Here is a 27642-nt window from a genome sequence, read left to right on the forward strand (position 1 = left end):
TTATATTTTTTGCTGCACAAAGGTTTCAAGTTTTATGATAATCCGTGCGGTACATTCCATCACTCTCATCGCCACCTCAGATGTGTATCTGTCATTTGGGATTTGTGGAAACGGAAGGAGATCAGGATAACGAGTTCTTAGGCTGTCCACGCCATATCCCTCCAGGATCTGAACGTCATTAGTAAGTCCTTTTAACTGGGAGTTGTACTCCTCTACTTTCTGTGCCAGAGCTGTGGGTTTCACGTCTTTATCCGACTTTCCTCTGACTGCATAGTCGGCAGCTATCAGTGCCAGCTTTGTGGCCAGGTAGCATTTGAAACATACCCACTCATTGGCATTCTTATGAAGGTCATTTCGAGCAGCGGAAAAGTTGGCCCTTGCTTGCCTCAACCATCTGCGGGCCTCAACAGGGTTTCCAACTGACTTAAAAGTTGGGGGCACGAAGAAACGGTTAGAATTTGAAGTACCTGCATAACTAGTGTATTGCTCCCGGAATTGCTGCTTGTCCGATTTATGACTTGTTGCCTCCTGGTTCCATGATGTGTAGAACCTCTGAAAGGAGAACTTCTCAGACTGGAATCGTGTGGAAGACGATGAGAAGGGTCTCCTGGTGGCTCTTTCTGTGTTTTGTTGATCTGTCAGAGTCTGTTTCTCCAACCTGTTGATTTCGTTCTGTAAGTGCTTAAAGACCTCAGTGGCAATGTCCAGATTCTCTGCATTTTTGTCAGGATGCCATTTGAGATACAATCGGCGAATTATCTTCTTTCTCTCTGTCTCAGAAAGCTTCCAAGCTTGCTCAACGACTAAGGTCACTTCTTTCAGAATCTCAGGCAGTTTGTGAAGTTTTAGCTTTTTAGGTGATTGCTTCTGGGTAGAGGGTCTTTGATTTTCCTTGCCAGCAGAAAAACCAGGAGGCACCATTCGTGGTCCACTGGAACGACAATCTGGACTTGTTGGAGTTGATGGGGAACTGCTATCTCGCACGTGACTGCTTTCATCCTGTCTGGAGAATTTGTACAAATCGAGAGAACTGACTATTTTATATTCACTGTAACCAATATCAATCTGGAAGCATTTCCCAAGGAAGCTTGGGTTGTCTTCCTCTTGCTTGTCAACTTCTTGAACAATGATGGCATATGTGTAGGTGGGCTGGTACGACCCATAGATATCTCCACCTTCAGAGTCTACAAGGTAACCCACATATTCGCCTGGGTAAAATACATTCATGGGATCCATGAGGAGGAAGTGGTGTATCTCTGTGGGTATAGGGGTGCCAGGAAGTGGAAGCTCAAGTTTTGAGGGTTCTGATGAGTCATACTTTACACCCAGGTTGTCCAGTTTCTCTGTGATTCTGTAAATGTCATTGCAGCCTAACATAGCAATGAGATAGGAAGTGTCAGATATCAAATTGTCTGTGGCCGTCTTCAATGTCATAGCCAACGCCAAGAGAAAGTTAATATCTTTGCTGTCTGAGTGTTGGATATAGAGATGAATCACAGCTGTCCCATACCTCTTCAGAAAAGCCAGTGTTTCACTGCGGCTGTGTGGAATAGGACTGCATCCTTTGACTCTTAACGTTGTCTGGAGTTTCTCAAAACAAGAGACTTTCAGGCCCTCACAAAGTGCTTTGCAGAGTCGAATGGCTTTTTCCTCATTTACGAGAAATGCATTGTCATTCTCGTGTTTCATTATTCTGATCAGTCCAGTGATGAATTGCTCTGAAGACAGCAGTAGCTGAAGTCGACCTTGAAGTGAACACAGAGCTCCAAACTGGCACATTTTGGGAGAGTCTTCATCTAGTTGCTCTTCCAGGATGTTACTCAGGAGTCTTGGTCTTAGCTTCTGTGGAAGTAGCATAATCAGCCTTGTATGTAAAGCATGATCTTTGCCCAGGTAGCATTGGCTCATGTCCACAAGCATTTGAACACCAACATTGCCCTGAATCCTGCTCTTGTAGTGTGGGGCATCATCAAACACTAGGCTGTTTGATTTGGCTAATCTACCATCATGGCTTGGCAGGTAAAAAGTTAAATCTCTGAGGCTTTCGAGATCTTTACGGATTTCCACTGGATCGTTCTGCAGACTTTTGAAAAGCCCGGAGACAGCCCTCTTCACAGTTCTCATTTCATTTGGATCAAGCTGCTTGCCCTCTGAATTTCTGAAAATGCGACACAGCACTTCAACATACTGTTTTGTTGATACAACATCTTCTGTGCCCAGGAGTTTAAACAGTTGATGAAATATACCAAGCTCCAGTGGCAATTTGTACAAGTAGGGCTTGAAGTCAGATTCATTGTCCAAGTTAATGACCACCTCTTCCGGTTTCAGTAGTTTCCAGCCATCTTCAACCATGACAAAGGTCACCCCACGGAGCTGGTAGCGAAACTCTCTTTTATCTGCATTGAGGAATTCATAGGTAGACCTTAAAACTTTGTTCCTTGTTTTCACCATATCATCGTCTGGGGTAGATATGTTGCAGATGTTCTTGCAGTTATTTATGACTTTCTCCAGGGGTGGCTCCATGTTGACATTTAACATGGTCAGCACTTGGTCAAGCTGCTCCTGGCCAGTGAGTGTACTTCCCTCCTGATCTTTCAAACTTGATGGTGTAGCGTTCTCTGGTAGAATAGGACTAGATGTCCAAAGTAAGTGGATTATATCTGTTTGCTTGAATTTTGGATTGACCTGAGAGCCACTAAAACGAATCAGTGGAAGTGTGCCACTCATTTCTTGGTACTGTGAATGAAGGCGGATGAGTTCTGTGGGGGCTCGCTCAGGACACAAGAATGGTATCATTGAGAGCTCTTTGAGGAAAGCACCAACAAACAGATCAGTCCTCTCATTGAATATGTGATTCAGGAGAACATCAACAATGGTTTGTGCCTTTTCTTTGGTCCAGCTCTCGGTTTGGGCTTTGATGCTGACCTCTTTTGCGAACTGGAGAACTTGCGGCTGTGAGACTACATACTTAAGTCCAATGTTTCTTAGGAATGTGATCCAGGAGGTTATGAATGCTGTTCCATTTTTGGGTTTTGACACTTGCTCTATTTTCTTGAAGAACTCTTTGGGTATGAATGATTTTGCAGGCAGCATAACTTCAAACACTTTCACCGTCTCATCATAGAACAACTTGGCTGACTTGAGCCTGTTTGTGTAGTCATAGATGAATGACAGTCCTTCCAACTTTTCATACAGCTGGTCCTTTATCTCACACGAGTCCTCCATTAACACAAGTCTTTCCTTCAAATAGACAATGTGTTCAATTTTTGCATCATATGAGAGACTTTCAAACTTTGGCAGGAGATGTTTAAGGTAGACTTCCATATCATCCATTGCAGTGCACCCAAGGAAACTGTACAGTTCTTTGAGTTGTGGATTGTCAGCAAGAAATGCAAAGGATGTTGTGAGGGCCCATTTGTCCATATCTGCGGTAGGAATGCAATTTGCCAGAACATAGCATGAACCATAGTTTGCAATGCTGATGTACCTGCCACTCACTGTTTTGAAGCATGGGAGGAGCTTGAGGCTCTGTGCATCCTCTTGTGTGAGATTAACCAGGTTGCAATTAAAATACAACAGAAGGGCCTCTATGTCTTTGTCGGTCAAGCTTGCTGCTTTGAATGCTGATGTCTGAATCATGTACTCCAGTGCTTTCAAGATGCTGGATGGATTATCAATGTTTGCTGTGTGCTGTGCCAGAAAAGACATGATTGGATTGTCTTTGCTACAGATTTTGTTCACTGCAAGTTGAATGCAGCCTCCTTTCATAAGGCAGTGGTAGACTTTGTCATTTTGCCCCTGTGGAAAGATGGCAATATTAATCAAACTCAGGGGCAACAGTACATCATGCTCAGGTACAACCAGCTTTTCTCTTGCCATGAATTTGTTGCCAGGAAGTAAAGCCCAGTCCTTCAGAATGTCAAGCACTGTGTCAAAACTGGGTTGAACTTCTTCCTGGTCTTCTTTGACAGCAATGTTTTCGCTAATGAAGTTCCACACACTTTTCAGCCAGGATTCACTTGCATAGCCATCTCTCCACTTTACAGGGATGCGTGTTCTGTACTCTCGAGGAAGAAATGAACTCAGTAAGTCACCAAAGCTGTTGATATCAAAGGTCTTTGCAACACCAGCTTTCATCAGGAGGTCACTGTACTTGAGGTACAATGTGTTCATGAACATTTCTTTCCTTGGCGAGATCAGCTCATGGTGTGTTGTCAGGAACTTTGGTCTTTTGGAGTCAAATACCTGAAGCATGTTGTCCATTGTTATCAACAGAGGCAACCCCTCTATTTTGATGTCATCCCCTTCTAAGTCCTTGAAGCAGTAGTCGACTAGAAGCTTCAAGCTGTGAAAAAGCTTGTAGTTTGATTGCTGCAGTCGACAGGGGAGTTTCCCAACTTGGCAAGATGTGTCTGGAGATGAAAATGTGAACAGAAAGTTGCGAACATCTTCAGACGTCACATAACTCACTGGAATTCCTGCATCTTCCAAGCAGAAGTAAAGACTTGCCGTCTCATCACAGCCATGGACCAAGTTAAAGCCAATGTCTAAGAGCAAGGACTTCAGCCTGTAAACATTTTCTGCAACAGATTTCCTTGAAGTGACGTTGTACTCTGTGTTCTTCAGGTGCTGAAGCTCATCCTGCAGTATATTGTCAAAAAAGGCTCTGCCTCTGTGTGCTGTGGATGTGTTCACCCACGAGATGTAAGTAACAGAGTGCATGTCCGAATGATCAATTTGCGGTGCCCTGACTACAGGAAGTAGACGCTTCAGGTCAGCATGAATGCAGCTGTACACAGCTTTAACCAGGCAGTACCAATCTGGCTGTATATCAACCCTGTTGACCGGGAAAAAGAACAGGAATTTCCGCAAAGTGTCTTTAACCACATGAATTGGGGTTCCCTGTAACACAGTCATGGTGGGATCAGGACCTGGGAAGTATCGACGTTTCAGTTGAATCATCAGCTCCACATAGGCAGGAGCAATCAGTGACGTCATCAAGTTATTGTTCCAGTCACTTCTTACCCCTACTCCATTGTCATCTCTCCACAGGTTTCTCCTTGCAGAATCTAGAGCAAAATGCCCATTGACATGAAATGGCAGGCCAGTCTCCAGTGAAAGAGGTAGAAAGCAGAAAGCTCTGTGAGGTTTCTTGTAGTTGTGGCTTACACATGCAGCTACCCCTCCCCGTGGAAAGAGAGTTATGTCTTCATTTTTGTGGGCTGAAATCACACTTTTGGAAACATTTTCAACATTGGGGAAGCCAGATCGGTTGCAGATCATCCAAGTTGTTAAATTACCATCTGTGTCTTCTATATCCATAGTGTAGGTTATCTGCTGGACTGGGATAGCAGGGAGCTGTTTCTTTTTGATGACACTATCAATGACAGAAGCATGGAACTGCTTGCGTTTTAGACGATCACCATCTGTAATTTTAGCAGTTACAGAATATAGCACCTTCAGCTCTCCTGTTGCATTCTCAATTTGACAGATTGATATTTTCTCCATGTGGTTGAGAAACATCAGAAGCTCTGCACCATCAGTTTTCAATTTATCCAGAAGGTTTTGTACCATTCTGTCTGATGCCGGAACAGAACTGATCTCAGATGTTCTTGCCATCTCTTTGGAGCGTATGGGGAATCTGAACATTGTGCTGCGTTCTAGCTTGAAATGAGCTCCCAGATAAAGATTTAGAACATCTGAAAATTGAGATCTGAAGTCAGCGTCCAAATCCCTGAACATCCTTCCAGGACTCACAGATGTTGCCCCAGGTGCATACTGTGCATGCGGATCAAAGATGCAGAGGATGTCATTGTTTGAGATGAAGGAGGGGCAGTCAGTGATGTGATAGACAGAGTTGAATCCTATGCCATATTGCCCAGTTTTGCCAGGATTGGCTTCTTTTGTTCCTTTTCCTAGATTCTGTATTCCTCTGACATCATCGTCCGTGAAAGGCTGGTTGTTGTATACACAGAGTGAGGGGCCTTGCATTGGAATCCATTTATCATCAAATATTCTGTCTGTGGCGTGCGTTCTTGGATCAAAAACGAAGTATATTTCAGTGGCTTTGGCATCATCTGCATTTTGAAGCAGCTCTTTTAGCATTTCCTTCTCTGATGGATATGCATTAAGAATACTTTTAATCCTGCTTGTGAGCTTCTCTTTCTGTCCAAACTCACTCCCAAGTGTAGTGAAGCAGATGTTGGAGGCATATCTCTCCAAGGCTTTGTGCCTTTTGGGAACAGCTCCTAACTTAACAGCAACCTCTCTCGGAATATCACTGTGACAGTATTTCACAGTGGTGTCTCTGACTTTAATCCAGGGACAGTCATTGTAGCACAATGACGTTGATGGCAGCAATATCATATGGGAGTCAGGTAGGAGAATCACTCCATAATTTGCTTGGCAGTATTCTTGTTTTTTGTCCCGGATCAAGCTCCATATTCCTTCACTAATGATTCTTCGGGACAGCTGAAAGTTTTCCTCAGTCAGTGCTCTTCGTCCACATTCTTGCTTAATTATTTCAAGAATGGCTGAAAAATTCTCAATTGTGAAGTTTGCTTGGACACCAACATTTTCAAACAGCTCACGGCAACTGTTTCTGTACTTGTTAGGGAGTTGGTAAAGGTATGGAGCAGAGTCAAAGTTCAGGTGGAATGCAACTTTGGAGGGACTGACGTATGTGTTCTCCACCAGAATGGAGTTGAAGTTTTTCAATTCCTCCATGATTTGATCTTTTGCACTATCTTGCTGTAACATCTCCTCGTGTAGATATTTATAGCAGGCATTGGTTATGTTCTCCTGGTACAGAGTGACACCATCAAATGATTTAGACAGTTCCTTGAGTTGACCAATGACTAGTCCAATGCTGGGCTTTCTTATCAATCCTAGAAAGTCTTTCACAGCCAAAGAGATAGGGCCACAACCTTTGAAAGATGGTGAGTTCTCATTCAAGATTGGCTTTATCAGACACACTGTGTCCTGATGTTCAGTTGTGAAGAGTTCTTTGGCAGAGAACATAGTAGTAGGGGAGAAGTTATTCCCATGCCATGGTAGGGAAAACCCTGCAGGTTTTGTAAGGAATGGAAGGAACTTGATTTCCTGTAGCTTCTCTAAGAGCTCGGCTTCTACAGTCTCTCTAATTTTCAGTTTCTCGTCAACAAGACTGAGCAGAATGCTGCTACGAACGCAAGCAGCTATGTGATCGTTTTCATTCAGATCGATCACAGACTCTGTACGTTCAATCAGATCATCCCATGAGAGGTCATCCTTTACCATACCCAGTTGCACTAGCTTCACCAAACATACAGGGTTTAGGTAGTCATTTGGGGTTCCTTTAGGAAATCTTCCATCATCACTGTTGTACAGCTTAGCCACTCTTCCCTCTGGATGGATCAGCCTGGAAGGCAAAACCAAGTTCTCTTCAAGGCCAGAACATGGGATGCATGGAGTCACTCTTAGAATTGATGCAAATTCGTCCAATTTGTCATTCAGGACATAATGCATCAAGGGATCTCGGAGCTCTTTGTCAATGTCCTGGATATGAGGGAAAAAGACATCTGAGAAAAACTGTTTCTCCGTAAGAGTGTTTTCCATTAACCTCCCCTTACATCCAGCATCTTCAAAACCTTCCTTCACCCAATCAGGCAACTCAACGGCACAGAGATCTTGTGAGCCACTCTTCGTGAGGTATTTTAAGAAGATCTTAAATGCAGCAGGGCCAATGTCTGGTCTGCAAAGCAAAGTGTCATCAAGGAATCTGACATTCTTGATTGATACCCACATTTTCCCATCTGAGAAGACCTTTGCTTGCTCATTGTCTCCGCCTTTGGCAATTTCCTGATAGACCCCCTGGCTGATCAGTGTGAAGTCATCATGCACCAGACTTGGGTCGGGCCATGTAGCATAGTAGCTGTAGTCAAGCAGTTCTCCACTCTCAGACATTGAACGTAGCATACCTAGCGCAGACATGTATGACTGGACAATTACATGTCTCATAAACACTGAATTCCAGTGTCCTTTGGTATCGGTCTTCCAGATTTCTTTGCGGTTTGAAGTTACGGCAAAGCACCCATTAATGTGGATTGGCAGGCCTGTTTTGATCCTGAGTGGTAAATAGCAAAACACCTCTCCAATTGGGTTGGTGTTTGTCTTCACAGTCCATTTACGATTCTCCTCTTCTGTGAGGAGAACGCCCACACCTCCACAAGGCACCAGCCCCAATCTTTTCCCACTCTCGCCCAGTGAAAATTTGAGAGCTTCAGTAACGTCCATACAAGAACAAATTAGCCAGTTTGTGACCTCGACTGCTTTTTGGGGCATTTCATCTGTGAGTCTTCTACTTTGAACACCTTTAGCAGCCATCTCAAAGTACTGATTGGGATCTTCCTCTGAGCCTCTGAAGAGAGGAGACTGGAGATCAACAATGCGTTTGAACACATTGTGAAACTCCTCCACCATAATGCGTATGATGCAGCCAGACTTGGGAACATCAGCTGGAACTCTGTTGGTGCTCGCTACCCTTTTCATGACTTTGGCAGCTGATTTCAGGATGCTCAGTGGTCCGTATGAAGCTTTTGTTGACCACACACTTTTGTTTATGGTGACAACATCTTGGGCTGCAGCAGGGTTTTGCTCCTCAGATTTCAGGTATTTCAACACCATGGTTCCAACGTGCTGAGTAAACAAAATGAGACGGTGGCCACATATGCTGAACTCATCAACAAGAGAGTAGATGTCTGTAGTGTTGTAGTACATGCTACTGATTTCACTGGAAGAAGCTTCCTGCTCTGTTCTGAACGGTAGCCTGAACAGTGTACCGTTGTATTTGTAAGGGGATTCCTGAGCTAGAGGAAGTTGGCAGTTGAAGACATTAATGAATGGTTTGAACTGGTTGGGGAATTTCCTAAGTCGTTTCTGCTGTTTACTCCAGTTGATTTTGATCCCTGGGTTGGACCTGTCTCTGATGTGCTTACTGATGTGATTGATGTTTGGATCAAACATGATCATGAACTCTCTGCTCATTATGATAGGGATGTCAGTGACATGATATACTGAGTTGAAGCCTAAGCCAAATTTCCCCACTTTGTCTGCCTCACATCTCTTCATTGATCCTCCTAACCTTGTGATGTTCAGGAAATCAGTGTCGGAGAACACAGAGTTGTTAAATGACCACAAGGTAGGGCCGTGGCAAGCAATCATGCCGGGATCAAGAAGGTTCTCTCGAATGTCAGTGTTCTTGCGCATGTCAATCATGAAGCTGCACTCTGTTGCATTGGCATCATCAGCATTCTGGAGAAGTTCTTTGAAAATATCTGATACAGATGGATACTCCTCTAGAATGTTCTTTATTCTCACTGTTAGAGGTTCTCGTTGGCCTGATTGCTCAAAGCCAAGGTTCTCTGGGTTTATCAGTCTCGTGCTGAGGCATGGCACTTTCAGCCATTCTGCAGTTTTCATTGGGATGTCATCATGGATTAATATAATCGGTTCTGATGCATCTTCAAGTAAGTCGTTCAAATCATCCACTTTAATGTCACAGTAGGTACATTCATGAATGGGCTTCATACCTAATTTACTTGGGTCTTTGTAGCAGAGGATTGGCACTTGCATGTCGATATCCACTGATATCTGACTGTTGTATAGCCATCTCAGGATGTTTATCAAAAGGAGGAGATCATGTTTGCTTTCCGCTTTTGTCATCTCTTCCTCACATCTTTGCTGGATGGTCTTAATAACCCCAAACACATGGCTTGGCACAACCTCTTCGACGGAGCCACAAAACTTAAAAAGTTTGTGGAATTTTCGAATGGTCTTTGGTAGGGAGTACAGGTAGGGCTGCAAATCTAAATCAGGGATGGACTTTAGCACAGTGTGGGCAGGTGATGAGAATGTCTTCCCTGTCCACACCCAGTCAAAAGGCAATGACTTCATAGCTTCTCTTGCATCCTCGAGGTGAGCTTGCATGAAGCCATAGATCTCAAAAAGGATCTGTTGAAACTGATACCAATCCTCAGTGCTGAACGCTTGAGATTTGTGCCAGTCATTCACTGCTTTAAGGTGTTGTAATACTTGATCCACTTGCGGCTCCATTGATAATTTCAGGGCCTTCTTCATCCCTGCAGATGTCTTCTCAACAAGTGCTACAGAGGATCCCACAAGCACTGCATGAGATATATCACACATCTCAGATAGTGAGCAGATGTTGACTGTGTCTCCCAACCAAGCAAGGGATTTAGGGTAATTTAGAGGTCTCTCTTTGCAAACTGGCACCCATTTCAGTTTCAACAATGACGTCTGAGTGTCTGCAGACTTCACCAACTTGGTTTGTCGGTTAAGTATTTGCAGCAGTGTTTTTGCCTTTTTCACAACAGAATCCCACTCTGGTTCTTTGTTGTTTTGCAACTCTTCAATCTTCTTTGCCACTTGGATAACATCTTTTTCAGTGAGTTGCACCTCATTTTTCAGTCCCAGTTGTCTGAGTGAATGGAGAATATCAGGGGTTGAGGTAAATGTACTTGTGGGGAACCTGGTCTTCTCCTCCATATAAAACAAATCCTGTAAAATTTCCAGCTCAGGATCAAAGAGGTCTGCAGCCGCGACAGGCTTTCCCGTGAAGATATGAATGAACTTCAGGGTGGAAAGCATTCCGATTACGGATGAATTTTCATTCTTGAGAAAGGAAAGATGTTTAAGGGCCCAGAGCATGATTTTGGTGATCTCATCCTTTGTATAGAACCCCTTCTCAATATCTTGAATGACAAGCTTCAAACACTCTGTCGTTTTCACTTGTTCTACATTTAGCAACTTGATGAGACGGATTGATGCCTCATCACCGCAGCCCACAACATTGAGAGATAGCTTTACATGCGGAGGATATTTGGCGGTGTGATGTAATGCTCTGGCTCCTCTCAGTGAGGTAAATATTGGGGTTCCTTTCTCAGAGCAAGGTCCCAGTTTCTCAAAGATGGCTAGCTCTAGCAGAAGACGTCTCTCCTTTTCCGTGATGTCAGACAGCCCTGCTAAAAAATCTCTAAGTGCAACCTTTTCTTTGACAGAAAAAGATGAGACAGTGCTGGCTATGCGCTGCGTCGCTGATCTATCCATTATCTGCAAGAGCACACTAGGAGAGCATGGATGGATGTAATTCTTGAGAAGAGGGTGCTGCAAAGAAGGGTCCAGCTTTCTCATCGCCACTGCTCCCAGCTTTTTCATGACGTCAAGGAGGTTGTCCGAAATTGGCGCCTCTTCCTCATGATTGAGGAGAACAATGGGGGAGGGAGTTTTGAGGCGCATGAGCTCCACTTTGTCCATGCTGTCCTCAAGAGGTGCACTTGGGATCAAAGGCATATCTTCAAAGGTACTTAAATCGTCTGCAAAATGAATATATAGATGTTTCCAAACCATCTTTAACCATGAGAATGTCAGATGCTCTTTTTGTTCAGAACCCCAGTGGACCGTGAAGTCTCTGGATGGCCAAGTGGTTGTGAGGATCTCCTTGATGAGTCGAGCTGAGCGCTCTGGGGTTAGCGCTTGTAATTGTGTGCAGGGTCTTCCTGTTGAGAAGACAGAGAAGACAGAGTCATGTTTCTTTTGTTTATATTACTATTCCTATACATTACAACACAACACATTTAAATCCTAGTACAGTGCATGAACACTGAGTATACAAAGTATTAAGAACATTATGTCGTTCCATTACCAGACTGACCAGGTGAATCCAAGTGATATCACATTAAATTGTTTTGATTAGCATGAACTATTCCTTCAGCCTTTTACATCCATAAGGAGGAAGTGTAGGTGAAGGCAAGGATAATGTAGGATTTGAAAGTCTTGATAAAAATAAGACATTGATTCTTCAAAATGGGATACCGTGCAACTAATTGGAATTGAAATTTGGAAGTGCTCAATCACCATTTTTACATTAGGTTTGATATGTAATTAAGAGACTTAATATAAGTTGCTGTTCAAAAGCTAGATAGATTGCAATGATCATCATATTCACATTTTATGATTTGATAATTGCCACACAACAAACTTGCACAACAAACATGCACGCACATGCACAACAAATGCGCGCGCGCGCACGCACGCACGCACGCACGCACGCACGCACGCACGCACGCACGCACGCACGCACGCACGCACGCACGCACGCACACACACACACACACACACACACACACACACACACACACAATGCTGTTAATTTCACACCATGAACAGATGCCGCTTTAAGGCTAAAAGAATGACAGCTACTGTACACCATTAGAAGACCAAGCTAGTTGCAGTTACGAAGGATATTATGGAGCACAGACACAAACTATTCCTCTCACTGGAAAATGTTATATTATACCCTTTCAAGGTTTTAATGCCTCTGCCGGCAACAGCTGTGGCCGGAGGCATTATTATTTTAGTTGTATTTTTCACATGCACATTTCTAAGACTATTGTAGAAGAGATGCTGCATTTGTTTGGGTTAATATTTAAAAAGTAACATTCATCATCATCATCATCACACTGTAGAATACCTACCAGAACACCCCCAAAGATACTGTTGCACTGAAATTCAATTCAAGTGACATGTTTTAGAGACCATGACACTTACATTTAATAATTTACAGTGGTGTAAAGTAACTAAGTACATTTACTCAAGTACTGTACTTAAGTACAATTTTGAGGTATGAGGTATTTTTACTTTAGTGGAGTATTTCTAATTCTCAGTACTTCTACTTCTATTCCACTATATCTCAGAGGCAAATATTGTACTTTTACATCTGTCCTGTTTTAGCTTCCTGACTATTAAATCTAACATAGTCTAATCTACATACGGCCAAATTTCACACATTCAACATGGCAACTTATATCAGGCTATTGGGCTATGATATGACTATGTTCATTAATTCTCCCAACAGGCAAGCAATACAATGCAGAGAGGATTTAATTTCCCTTGATAGCACCGCAACCTATCAATCTGCAAGCCAAGAGACAGTAATGATGACATAGCAATGTACAGCAGGAGCTCTGAAACTCCTTATAGATTGGTGGGAGGAGGGGGGTGGAAGGAGGGAGGTGGGAGGAGGGGGGTGGGCCTGTGTGCTCTTAGCCTGGTATAACCAGCCTAGATAATGCATCTAGCTAACTAACTGCAGTATCGTCCCTACCTTGTTTTAACATGGCTGGGATGTCTAGCTCAGCTAGGCTAGTGTGCTCTGCCAGGGAAGGTGTGTGTGTGGGAGGGGTGATTGCATTAACAAGATGCAATTTCTGATTAATGCTACAGTATAGCATGCAGCTGTGCAGAACGCCCCAAGTATAGAGTCAGTTTAACATCCAGTTTGTCTAGTAATTTGTATTAGCTACTATGTGAGCTTAACATAGATATAGTGACACACTCGATCCACAGATAGCTCCTGGCTCAAGTAAGGAAACATAGCACATACTGTACTGTGACAATTTAAACAGGGGTTATGAAGTATATATGCTATTTCTGACTACAGTATGTAAAATATGAAAACATCTTTGTTTCATTATGGAAGTAGTAGTTCTGTTCTGTTGTCAAGGTGGGGTTTAGGGGACAATCTGTAAATTCAGCATATTCACATTGTTTGGCTAATGGCCCTTTTGGCAAACTCCAGGAATGAGTATGCAAGTGAGCGTGGCCAGTATCTGAAAGCCAATGGAATGTGAGGCACCAAACAAACTTTTCCATCTGCCATCTCTCTCTCTCTCTCTCTCTCGCTCTCTCTCTCTCTCTCCCTTTTCTGTCTGAATCTATCAGTACATCCCTCTGGATGTACAGTACTAATATTACTGGATTTGCAGGCAAATGCAGTGACCTAATGTTGTGTCAGAAGAAGCCAATTCAAGGCCTACATGAATCCTCAGCTTGAGTGAGAAACCACTTTACCAACGTATTAGCTCTCTTAAAAGCACAATTTAGGAAGGACTCAGATGTATCCAATTGTGTGTTCCTTGGGGGTAACACAATCCTGAATTCAGACTTGCAGATGTATGATTGTTAACCCAAATCAGGCATTGAACAGCTATGAATAAAATATTTTCAAATGAAAACAGAATGATGCAGCAGTCTTTGTGGCAATGCTTAGCATCAGCCAATGAGAGCCAGGCACATTGCCAAAATGTTTGTTATGTATCCCCATTATCTATCCCATTTATGTAAAAAAGAAAAAAAGCATAATGGCCAACGGAGCCTTCAGACAATAAAAGCTTATTCACTTGTGGCTGGAACCAGACTGCTTGCATGATTTCTGAAGCAAGACTTTGGGAGAATAAGCATTTCTACAGACTGGTGTGTCTGTATAGTACAAATGCCTCAAAAAGAAATACACTGATGAAGACCCCCACCCCTGCCTACTGCATGCACACATTAACCATGTAAAATCACCTCTCAATTGCATAAAAGTCTCATTGAAACATGTCATCACGTAATGCTTGTGCTCTTGTTTTCCCTGCCAAAAGGTGCCTGAATTCCTGTAGTCTGAGCCCAGCCTTAGATGATTTACAGTATTTACTATGACTAATAATGGCATGATCAAATACTGATATTAAAAATGTTAGTCTCATCTTATACTTTATAGAGATTATTATAATATAATACTAATATGAGCGCACATGTGTGTGAGAGAGAGAGAGAGAGAGAGAGAGAGATTGTATGAAACAACGTAGTATTGTAATGTTACCTCTGCTTTTGGATGCAATCTTCAAGCTGTTTATTACTGAGGGCTTAATGTCTTCCAAAAGGAACCGGCCCTCCAGTCCTGGGTACAGAGACCTTAACACAGGGGAAACATGTTTCAAACCACATTCTGCAGTGGTTTTCAGGCTGTTGTATGCATCATATATCCACTAGTGTGAATGTTTCTTGATGCCAAACGGTTTTTAAAGTGTAACAGTTAAAGGTATTGACTGTTGTACAGTGGCTAAGCCAAATACGACTGTATACACTACAGTCGTAGGAGACAGGTTAAATGTATTTTTCTTCTTTTTTTAGACAACCAAGACATGCATAATAGAAAATGGGCAGCATAGAAATATGTTTTTAGATAGTACCGTATAACATTTTTCACTTTTATGTACCTGGGGTATTCTTCAGAAGCAATATAAACCGCGTCCTTATCACTGACAGAGGACGAGAATGCTGCAAAGGTGCCATCCTGCAGTGGAAGGAGCTCCAGGCCGATGAGTTCGGTGTAGCAGTCGTCACTGAGCACAAATTCCAGCAGCTGCAACTTCTCCTGGGTGGAGCCTTTGTGTTTGGACTTCCTGATCACCTGCCGTACCAGCGAAGGGGTCAGCTTCTTCACAACGCCAGGATCGGCTGCATACGTGGCCATCACGGTGTCCACCGCAGCAGGCACTTTGGCCACCTGCATTCCTGAGCTTTGGAGGTAGCTGATCACCGTCTCTGCAATGTCCTCATCAGCATGCAACTCTGAGAACACAGATTCATCCATCCGGATCCAGGTCTCACTGAGGGAGTAGATGACGTGCTGCTGGAGCAGGTCCTGGAACAGAGGCTGAAGGATGGGCTTCCAGCGGGCCTTGACCTGCTTGGGGTCTGGCCAGGCACCATAGGTCCCTCCAGGCGAAAGTGGAAAGTCTTGGTCCTTCTTGGTCTGGACCCTGTTGATGGCCTCGGTGATGAGTGTGAAGTAAGCCCTCGGGATGATTGTTATGATGAGCAGCTCATTCCATAAGGCTGCTGGGTCCCTCCACTGGTCTACCTCCCGCCACTTGATGCTCCTGCGGTTGTCCGTTAGGCCGAAGAAGCCACTGACATGGACTGGGAGACCTGTCAGGCTCTCCTCTCCAGGGGGAAGGGGAAGGAAGCAAAACGCTCGCCCTGAGAAATGTGATGTGGCACCTTTGTCCTCCGTGTCGATGAGGGTGAGAGGAAGGCCGATGCCGATGGTGGGGATGAACTTCAGGTCATCCGCTAGACTGTCCAGTTCAGTACACATCCCTCTGCCCCCCACCCCATTACACACCAGCCAGGTGGTCCTTTGACTCTCCTTAGCCATCTCATCCTGGGTCTCAATGTTCACCTGGTAAGTGGCACATGTGATGCTGCTGCTGGGCACACCGTTGGTGTAGCTGTCGATAGCCTGGTCCAATGTCTTCAGTGAGGTGGGCCTCTCAAGCTTATCATCGCTATTCTCTGTCGCCGTAACCTGAAAGAGCATGCGTTCAGTACCATCCGACTCACGCACGTGTAGGGAGACCTTCTGCACACTCTTGAGGAAAAGGAGCACGGTGTCTGCATCAGCTTTGAATGACTCGAACAGCTCCAAGACCTTCTCTTTGTTGTAAATGTTGGCACTCAGCTGTGAGGGTGTCATGCGAAGTGGAAAGCGGAACAGTGTTCCGGGAAAGCTGCCATCCTGGATGATTTTCTCAGAGCTTCCGAACATCCCGACATAAGGACTAAACTGATCGGTAAGCTCTGTGATCTCCTTTATGTCTGTCTTCAGGTTCCAGCATTGGCCAGACTCGTGGACACCAAACAGGGTCTGATGAGGGTCCAGTATGCCAATCTGCTCTCCACTGAATATACTTGGAACATCTGAAACATTCAGGAAGCAGACATTGGAACAATAGATGAGCTCAAAATGTTAAGCAAAAAACGCAGAAGAACAAACCAAAAACTAACAAGCACTAAAACCACAGAAAACTAAGTGCAAACAGTTAAGATTTTGGGAGATAGTTGCCATCAATACATCATGTTAATATGATATTTAACCAATAACACTGAAATATGAATATTATAAAATGTATGCCACAAAACCACAAAATATACTTTAATTGCTGGGCCATTATATCTGCCTCTGGCAGATATAATTTCATATACGTTTTTGTATCCTCAGTCCCTCACATCACCAAGAGGAATCCTGGACAATGACTGATTCATATACAGCTCAAATTAGGTCTTTACTGTGCATCTCAATAGCCATTTTACTGTGACCCATTTATTCTCCACATAACTCCAATACAGGATGGCATTCAATGACTGTAAAGAGCTGCTGTGTGACAATCCAGAGGGTTCTAATTACCAAAAACAATTACCATGAACTTTATCACTGCAATATCTTTGATAGAGTCGAGGCCTGATAATAATAGGCCTACAGTATGTGCTGTAAGTTTATACTTACAGCGAGAGAGAGAGAGAGAGAGAGAAAGAGAGAGAGAGAGGGAGAGAGAAAGAAAGAGAGAGAAGTTTATACTGAGACGTAATGCTTCCAACTATATTGCTGTTTTCCCCTTCTTTTAAAGCAAGTTGTAAAAATTCAGCCTGACCCTAACTCCTCCTAAGACTTATGAAGACTCCCGGCGCTCCTGCCAGAGTTGTTGAGGCACCGTGACACATCTCTCACTCTTTCAAATGCTTCCCAACCCCTTTGACACCCATGCTTCCCATCATGACACACAATGATTTCTAACTTCAGTTAAATGGCCGCTATGACGATCTGCATCCATACAAAAGGTAACAACCAATACATACTGTACATTTGAACTACCTACCTCTCACCTTGAAATGTTAACTAAACTGAAAGTGCTGGTAGTAGTTTATGTTTTGATTTGTCTCACTTTGGCTGCTATAGTTTGTTGGATGTTTAATTTTATTTTTTTACATGGGATGGGTAGTGTATCACACAATGCACATCGTTTTACATAGGGTCACACATTTTCTTGAGAAAAAACGCTCAGTACTGTAATTGGATTTCACTCCTGGGACAACTCTTACCGGTGATATGGTAGACAGAGTTGAAGCCAATCCCAAATCGTCCAACTTTCAGAGGATCTTCTCTCTTTCTGCTCCTTGCAATCTCCTGAATTCCATTCCAATCTTCAGTTGTGAAGACTGCATCGTTATACACATACAAGGCTGTACCTGCATTGCAATGTCAATCCAGAATGAAATTGTATTAATATTTTACCTCTACTGTATCTACAGTATATATAATACATCTGTGTAGTCTAATGCAGTGGTTCTCAAACATTTTCATTCACTGCACCCCTGAAATACATTGCTACTATACAGTACCTTACATTTATGTCAAATATGTAAATATTTCCCCCTAAGATACACTATGTCACAAGGAAAAGTTAGGACAGATCGAAAATAACTTTTATACTTGGTGTTTAACCACTTAATCCTATTCTGGGGGAAAATTCACCAAACATAGTTGATCTACAAGCTCACAACGCATCACAACGTGACACATTGTGAGCTTGTAGGTCTGCTAAAGCTCTTAATCCAGAGCCATTTACAATAAGCAAGGTAATAAATACATCAGTACATCAACACCAATACATCAAATGCAAATAAATAGTAGGCTAAGTAGTAGACCAAGCACCTATTCAGAAAAAGAATAAAACATAATAAATGCTATCTAAATTGCTATGGGGTGTAAGTGATATGGGCTAAGGTGGAGTCAGAATGTAGGCTGAAAAATCGCACCAAGTACAGTGCAACTCTGTACAAGTCCCCTGAAAGAGTTCCAGATGGTCCCCAGCAAAATGAGGAACAATTTAAACACTAACATTGTTTGACTATTCTAAAATGGCAGATCTACAAGGTCTGCTATTTTGGAAAATGTTGAGAAATCCTTTCTGGCACAAAATCAGTTTGGGGTTCATTGACATGAAAATATCACTGCTTTAGGCTTTTGCTGCTCTTCATTGTAAATTAAGTCATTTGTCATTTTGATTAATATGGTTAAGAGGGTCACCCTACCTTGGTACTGAGCCATATTCTCTGACCACAGCGATTCCACTCCATACTCTGTCTCATCGTACATAAACTTGACCTCTGTCGCTCCAGCATCCTCTGCATTCTGGATCAACTCCTTTAACATGAAAACACGCAACAACAAAGCAAGACTTTGGTTATAATTACTGTAGATGTAGCACTGGACAATATGTAGAATGATCCACTACAATAGATATATATTAATTAAGGATATAGGAACTGTAAAATATTATCTCAGAGTAATTAATTGTGCTTCTGCTTCTATTGGAGTGTTAAATGGTTACAATGACTCTAGTGACTAGCTGAAGAACAACAGGCCTGACATGATTTCAAGTTTCAAACCCCATGACTCTGCATTTCCTCTCGAGGATTGCCTTTGCCTAGGAGCGGTTCTAAACATGGCTGCTCATTAACACAATGACAGCTAAATGAGCTTGTATGAACCTTCCATCACCTTGGAGACATGCACACTATCTTGAATTTAAAGGGCCAATTTAACAGACACAGAGTATAAACCTTAATTACAGATTAAAGGGAAATGTAGCTGATTCTGATCTATGTATTTGTCAGCAAAATATGGAAGCGCCCGATTTCATCAAACATGTCATAGCGACGATATTTTCCCTACACTATATATACACTGTACATGTAGTTATGATTTCCTCACCTCAGAAAATGCTGATTTAGTTTAAAAAAATGGCAAAAGTGTAATTAATTCAGGATGGAGCAAGACTTAATCCAAGACTTTGATTTTGCACTTACAAGACATTGCACTTACTTTCAAAATCTGTCCACCTTCGGGATACCTTCTGAGAATGTCTTTTAGAAACTCGACCAGTGGTGGTGTAGTCTGTCCAAACCTCCCTGAAAAAGACCCAGGCAGTGTAAGCGTTTCTGCTTTGAAAACTGGTCCACTGTAGAATTATTTTATAATGTGGTTTTATGCTTACCTCCCCCTCTCAGGCCTCTACCCTCCAGTGTGATGGATACTTCTGGGCTCCCAGGGGGCACCAGGGTCCCAATCTGCACCCTGTCATCCAGCTAAAACAGATTGGGGAAGCAGGGGACAACATCCTTTTAGTAACATGGCAGGGAATTGCATAAATAAACCTTTAGATAGAGTTGTGATTTGAAAAGAAATCACCTTTTAACAGGATGGATTTTATTTACTGTATTTTACTTTAGTTACTCGTTTATTCACTTAGTCTATTTGATAGCATCCTATTTAAGGTAACCTACCGGTAACTGACAATGTTTTGGTTCAGAATATAATGACCGTGAAAGCGCTGCCTCGCGATCCTTCTGGCTTTTTGGGTTTTAAGCGGAGGTGTCAGAAAACGTATAATTAACTATACCACCAAATAAAATATTGTTAAGTGTAATCATTAAACATTTCACAACTGCTGCGGTTTTGTTATTGCCTAATGATTTCCCACTGTGAACTGCAACATGGTAGCAAAAGAGTCTTGGAAATATCTCGAAAGATAAACAAATGACCTTGTTATTTGTTTATAATGTCATAAACTCTTTTATAAGCCCACTAAGGCAAGCATCTATCTTTCAAGGGGACTATTAGTAGGATCTTGCACTCGCCCCCCCACTTTAAGAACAATTACATTCCGTCATCTGTCAGCCTAGCAGGTTTTGGGACAGTGTTACTGCACAAGCATCAGCGTGATACACAGTCGTGTGACTGAGCTCACACCGGGCCTGATACTTCTGCTGCTGCAACGGCTGCTGTCCGTGCCTCTTCAAGGTGAAAGCCTGCACTACCGCGTCACTGCACTCAGCAGTTATGGCACGTGAACATGCTGCCTAGCAGAAAGAGACCGTCACCTTACGCAACCAATCCCTATCAGTGCTCATCATTCTTTTGAAGAGCTGGCTGCCTGTGTTGAAGACCACAGTTTTGGTCCCTGCAGCATAGGAAAATGTATCTTGAATATGTTGGCAGTGCACTCCACAAACAAGCAGCAAATCATATACAGTACATACAGTTTAAAGGACCTACACCATGAATTTTCACTTTTTCTATTTTAAAACCTTTTTTTGGTGTCCCACTGGCACCTTCTATCCTCACAAAGTCCTATTTCTGACAAGTGTGTCTTTCTCTGGTTTTGGGAAGACAGAGATGAGAAGCTCTCAGAACAGTGCTGTTCTGAGAATTGACGCGTGTGACGTCACACACGTTTCTGTTTAAAAAAAAAAAAAAAAAAAATTTCAAAAATTTTTTTTTTTCTTTGGAAAAACCCCACTAGATGCGCCACTGAGCAAACAGAGGCCGTTTTTGGTATTGCAGCTGGAGAGCCTCATTATAGTAGAGCTAGAACAAACAAAGGAATGGTCAGAGTGTTTGTTGAGGGTTAAAACCTGTCTAAGACTCAATTTTGAGCATATATTTATACAAAAAATATAGTTTTAAAAGCATGGTGTAGGCCCTTTAAGTGAATGAATAGAAACAATATACTTAGTCAATCCAGCACACAAATATCTCCAAAAGGAGAACCTCTACTACAAAGTCTGCAAAGTCGAGACTTATATCTTTTTTGGATCTTGAGAATTACAGCGCTCAAACAAATATCAAGGAGTTGGAAAAGTTTGGAACCTCCCAAGATAGAGAAATGGTGGGAAAAAACAGAGGACATGTACCTTATGGAGAAGGTGACCTATAAAATTAATGGCAAAGAAAATGTTTTCGAAAAAAGGTGGGCCTCTTATGTTTTAAATAAGGGAAACATGTCTATTTAATTTGTTGTTTTTTCCTTTTGTTTTTGTTTTTTGTTTGTCCATTTATCTTTATTTTTGTTAAAACCAAAAGTTGTTCAAACCAAAAGTTTTTCACACACAAACATCAAAAAAAGAAAGAAAAAGCCTCTTTATTTTTTTATTTTTTTTATTTTAGTTTATGTATTTTTTTTTCCTTGTGTAGTGTTTTGTCTTGTTATGTAGGTGATGTTTTTTTTTTACACGTTAAAAAAGATTTTTTTAAAAATGGGTCAAAATGTCCACAAGGGACAAAGACATGTAAAAAAGAAATATATATATATATAAAATGTAAAATTGTTACATGTTGACTGACCCAATAAAGTATTAAAAAGATTTTTTTTTTTTTTTTTAAATGGTGTAAGAGTTTCCTTAGACCCAGACATTTACATTGAAGTATGTGTCTTATGCAAACTGAGTTAGAGGAACCGAGTAAGCTTGTTACTGCCTTTCAGTGTCCCATAAAGCAATACATTCCCCAATTAAGTATGGAGACTGGCACTGTGCCACCTGCATCACTCTGCTGCACTCTTATAACTGAATCAAAGTGGAACAAAGCTTCCAAAATAAGTCATTCTTATGGGCACTGCTGGAGTAGTCTTAAAGTAATAGGCACTCACTACAGAAATAGCCAACACTTTACAAGGGACTAATTTCAGGGTATTATCCTATGGATAATTATTCAAAATACAGTAAGTAACAGTATCAATAAGTATTATGTACAGTAAGTACTTTTACGATACAGTTATGCAATACAACAGTGTACTTGTTAGATTGGTTACGTTACTATTAGTTAATATATAGTTGTGTATACTAACACAACTGCCTATTACATTAATATACTATACTGTGTATTAATGAACTGGAAATAAGGTAATTGTAAAGTGTTACTGATAGATGTGTTAATTTATTTGCCAGAGAGCTGTTCATAACTTTAAACCTTAAATCCTAACTCCAAGCAAAGGGATTCCCCTTGAGCTGTGGAAGGTTTCCTGAGCTGTACAGGTTATAATGTAGTAGATACCTCTGGGCTATTACAGATCAAGTATCACTAATTTGGGGGGTGCAGTTCACGTCTAATTTCTGCATGTGACATCAGGGAGGTGGGAGTGCTGGGCAGTAATCGTCACCTGCTCCTGTCCCTCAGCCAGAGGCCAGAGAGAGGTCATCTCCGGCCATGGACAGCTATAGGACCACTCTCTGTAGATTGCTCTATCAATAGCATGTCTAACTATATACTGTATGAATTACATATACATTGTATTACCTTTTTCAAAAGTATTAACAGGCTGAAGAAATGTGGTACGTATATTATTACAAAATGGCTGCTGGCATAAAAGTCAAACTTATTCTAAGGCACATCATTAAAGCATTTATAAGCTATCCTCAAACGCATGCTCATAAAGTACGAACAATAAAAAGGCTAATAATATCTTCTGTTCTTTTAAGTGTGCAGAGTAAGCAATTATGTTTTAGTCTAACCCCACTCAAAGAGCAAAACTGCATAGTCATGTTTCCAAGAAGATGAGGAAGACCAATTGAATGTATCCCATGACAGTGAGACTGTGGTCAAGAAGCTATCCATCCAACACATATCTTGTCTGGTCTGTATGTGGTCATAGCTCACACTGTGTAATGCATGACAACTGTCTCTGGGTGAACTTTCCCGAAAAAGTCATTGAAATAATAATTGGTGTGGATGAGGACTACAGTGTGCCCTAAAGCAGTATGCTGTCAGCAAGCGAGTCAACGCAGAACAGTTGCGGCAACAACTGTTCTTTTCAAGATGCACACTCCCAGCTGTCAAGATCTGAAAGACAGCTACCTCCAGCTCACATCCCAGGTTGAACCAACAGGAGGTTACCACCAAAGATAATCTCACAAACTACTTCACCAATCCCACAATCAGCACCAAACCATTTGTGCACACTGCCAGTATTGCATTTCCATCTACAACTAGATTTTCATACGTTTTCAATTTTATTTTCCCACAGATTTTATCCAAAACTCACACAAATTGCGACATGTGATAAACATGTATCATAAATGTTTTTGATACTCCATACCAATTGGCAAAAGGCCAAAGATAGTGGGAGGGGCCTATGTTTCTTTCTTCTTTTTTTTTTGAAGCCACAACATAACGTATTTTTGGAGCCGTGTGCAAAGCACATGAGCTCCCTGTGAGTGGCAATGTGTGTCCTCACCAGAGTCTGTCCAGTCAAGAATGAACAGGATCTGCCCATGCGCAATTCTTTGGATGGGATTTATGTCACTTTGAAGTGAGCCGATTTTTTGGATGGGATTTATGTCACTTTGAAGTGAGCCGATTTTTTGGATGGGATTTATGTCACTTTGAAGTGAGACGATTTTTTGGATGGGATTTATGTCACTTTGAAGTGAGCCGAATCTCTGGGATCCGTTCTTTTCAAAGAGCCGTTCAAAAGTTATTTATTTTGTAAATACTTTGTAGATTTTGATTATAATTACAAATCACTTCAATCAAAAACATAGACCTGGAACTGCTCAAATTCACGGCTCCACTTCGAACCGAGGTTTGATTTTTTAAGACACAAAAGCCAAGGCCGTTCGACCCCAAATTTGAGTCACATATTGAGGGACCAATACAGAGCCAAACATTCTCATACACCACATAGGGGTGCAACAAATCTGACAAATGTTTGAAATAAATAAATGACAGAAGTAATGTAAATTGTGACTATAAAGAGGAAAAGTCACCAATAAACTTTTGTCACAAAATGAAAACAATCTGGATTCAACAGTATTCAGTTCTAGGAACACAGGAATATATATGAGAGCAGGCCTTCACTTTCCTTTTACTTTGTACTGCTTTAGGTCTCTAGCACTGGTTCTGTGGCTATATGACATGAATTTTAAATACTTTGGCCTGTTTCCTTTCAGTGGCAGTTATTTACCATTAAAGGAATACACAAAGTGGTTCCATTTATCTTTGTTTGGACCAAATAGGGTCAGTGACAGAATGAAAAGATAAAAAAGAATGGGCCACAACCAAGGATCCCCCATAAATAACCACAGAGAAGTAATCACATAAGGAACTTTACTATATACAAAGATTTAGGAAAGGGACACAACTTGAAATCATGTCATGAGAACTATAGAACCTGCCAACAAATGCCAACAATGGGTCACATTTACTCTGCACTGGCAGACGTACAATGCCCACAGTAAAAAGCTGTGATTTGGCAAGTTACAAAACCCCACATGCCTGGATTTTATTAGGTCAGACAAAAGGCTACTATATAAAAGCAGTAGTAATGTTCAAGTTTATTCCTCTTCATTCACTGTACCATTATCAGTAAGCTGCATTTTTGTGATATTTCTGACAGTCACAGCCTGGAATTAATATGTGCTGTATGAAGGTTTTGTTGAGACATAGCCAAACGCTATCATCCGATGTACACACAGCATGTCACCGGCTAGTCCCCAATCTGTAATGGCTATTGAAGATTAATAAACAATGTAATGTATTTTACAATGTAGTTTACAATGTTTAACTCACTTGACATGATAACAAAACTAATACAGCCTGCCACTGCCAGTAGTAGCCAAGTTGTCTTGTTATAGCTGTCATACAGTCTGTTGGGTGCATGAGAAGTTTTCTTGTTAGAAAAGAGGTGAAGGTGCCATAGTGGAGGGGAGAGCTGACGTGTTTTGAAACACAATGGCTTGTTATTAGGGGTGTAACGATACGATACATGGACGATATTGGTTCATTCATGGCGATACGATACGATTCGATTCAATGATTTAAAATCGATATAGTAACTATTTTAGCCACAAAATTAAATCTGTGTGAAAAGTGTGGATAGTGCAGGTTTTTAAGGGAAACGTATTATTATGGATATAAATAAATAAACACAGCGATTATCTTATATTTGAACATATTTGAAAAACGATATTTCGATGCAGTTACTATATCGTTACACCCATACTTGTTATCATCATTCCCCTTGTTTATTGGTATGACACAATGGAACTTTAGTGTCTGTCCAATGTCAGGAAACAGTAAACAAGACATGGGTATACCAGAAGTAGAAAGCAGAAGACAGTAGTCTCATGCACTGGCATAACACAGTGAATAGGGTTGCCTCTCAGTAACCAAATAAATAAATCCTAAACAATGCGCTCATGGAGATGGGCTTGCGTTGCTTTTTGCTGTGGTCAAGACAAAATGTGCAACATGGAAATGTTCCATTGCAATGTACAATGAACAAAATAGATAATACACAAAATATTTCTCCCATCACACTTACCACTCTCCCATTGTGAGACAGATGCTGTTCTCTGACAGGGAGGTCTGTCTCCTCGTAGATACGCTGCTTGATGTCTCTGACAGCTGTGGAGGGAGGAAGCTGGTAGGACCTGGGCCCGATATACTCATGACGAACTGTCACCCATGGTGACCTGAGAAACACAAACACACACACATATGGCATCATGCTTTTCAACAGAGAGCATACATACGGTACATACACAACCAGACTAACATATCTTGGCTCTGGTTGTGATGGGCAGCAGATGAGTCTTGCTGAAGTCATTATTGATTGTGATGAAGAAACCTGAGCTGTGCATTCGAATCATATTTCTCCATTATTGATTTATTAGTGGATTTTAGCTAGCTAGCTTGGGGGGGGGGGGGGGGGGGACATCCTCCAAATTATTATAATGAAATATTATTCAAATATGTTATATTAATAACATGTTTTGAAAAGTGGCTCCTAAATATATTGCAGATGGCCTACAGTATGAGTATAGCCTTTCCTGATGATAATAATAAATATGCTCTCTATAGGAATGGGTTCACTTGCTATTTTGAGGAGCATCTTGTTTTACTTACTGTATAGGTAAGGTAAGGTAAATCTATAGATTAACATTTGACTAGTTAAAAGAGCAATACTGTAAAAAGGGTTGCTTATTCAGCAGGCCACTTGACTGGAGATGACACATCCACAGTGTATTTAGCTCCAGTGAGCATGGTATCAACAGTGGGAAGAAACAGATGATCCTCACCACATAACATATGATTATTATCACATTAACCCATGCATACAGTCAAGCTAGAATAAAAGCTGGAGGTTGTTCTCTGAAATGAATGGAGTTATTGAGGAGAATTATGGTGTCATTTATTTTGTGGTGTTTTTTTCCATGCCTGTAGGTGTTATTAGTTAGGTGATGAAATCATCAATACTTTTAGGACCTATACAATAATTACAACAGTGTTTAAAGTGATCCCTGACTAATACGACAAATATGCCTTAATACATTATAATTGTCCTCTATAACTACAATGTATAATTAAAAACACCTCAATTATTGTATTTCTTCTAGAAATAGCTAATCTTTCACTCAATAGGGGAAATGCCCGTCGCAAGTTGATGATGTCATAAATGTCAAGTGTGATCTATCCCTATGGAATTTATGGCATGCATGTGAAAATAAAAACTAGACCAGGTCAACCTGGTTGTGCCAGACCCCCTGTCTGTCATCATCCTTTTGTAGGCATGTCATCATCATGTCATCATCATATATACCCTTTATATAGAAAACCCGGACAGACCGACATTTGCTTATGTAGGTCTACCCATTTCATGGGTCTGGCAACAAACGTAATACTTCCTATGGTTAATATGCGCATCAAATCAATATTCAGTTTGTGTTTTGTTTTTTGCACATGCATGCCATAAAAATGACACATGACATTTATGACATCATCAACTTGCGACAGGCATTTCCCCTACTGAGTGAAAGATTAGCTATTTATAGAAGAAATAAAATATTTAAGGTGTTTTTAATTTTACATTGTAGTTATAGAGGACAATTATAATGTATTAAGACATATTTGTCGTATTAGTCAGGGATCACTTTTAAGTGTTGTTACGTTTAAACTTGTGTTGTTACTTGTTACTTATAACTAATGTCAGCCTCATAATAATGGTTAAGTCTAAAATGTTATTGGCCATTCATCAGTTCAGTTTAATAGGACCACATGATATATGTAGCCTATTGCCAAAAGAGTTGCGTTAAATAGTGAAAGTAAGCAACTTACCATGGGTGTGGACAGCTCTCCAT

General features: G+C 41.4%; 1 protein-coding gene across 1 annotated transcript; it reads right to left on the reverse strand.

The window, feature by feature from the left end:
• Window positions 1-27642, reverse strand: sacs (sacsin molecular chaperone; the record flags this gene model as incomplete). The annotated part of the gene is made up of 10 exons (XM_080731753.1): window positions 1-11555; window positions 12534-12560; window positions 14702-14793; window positions 15099-16584; window positions 17764-17910; window positions 18757-18868; window positions 19550-19635; window positions 19722-19812; window positions 25827-25977; window positions 27620-27642. The coding sequence occupies 10 exons, from the start codon at window positions 27640-27642 to the stop codon at window positions 1-3; spliced, it is 13770 nt and encodes a 4589-aa protein (XP_080587879.1).

The sequence above is a fragment of the Nannobrachium achirus genome (assembly GCF_963921795.1).
Source record: "Nannobrachium achirus genome assembly, chromosome: 8".
NCBI classification, from domain to species: domain Eukaryota; kingdom Metazoa; phylum Chordata; class Actinopteri; order Myctophiformes; family Myctophidae; genus Nannobrachium; species Nannobrachium achirus.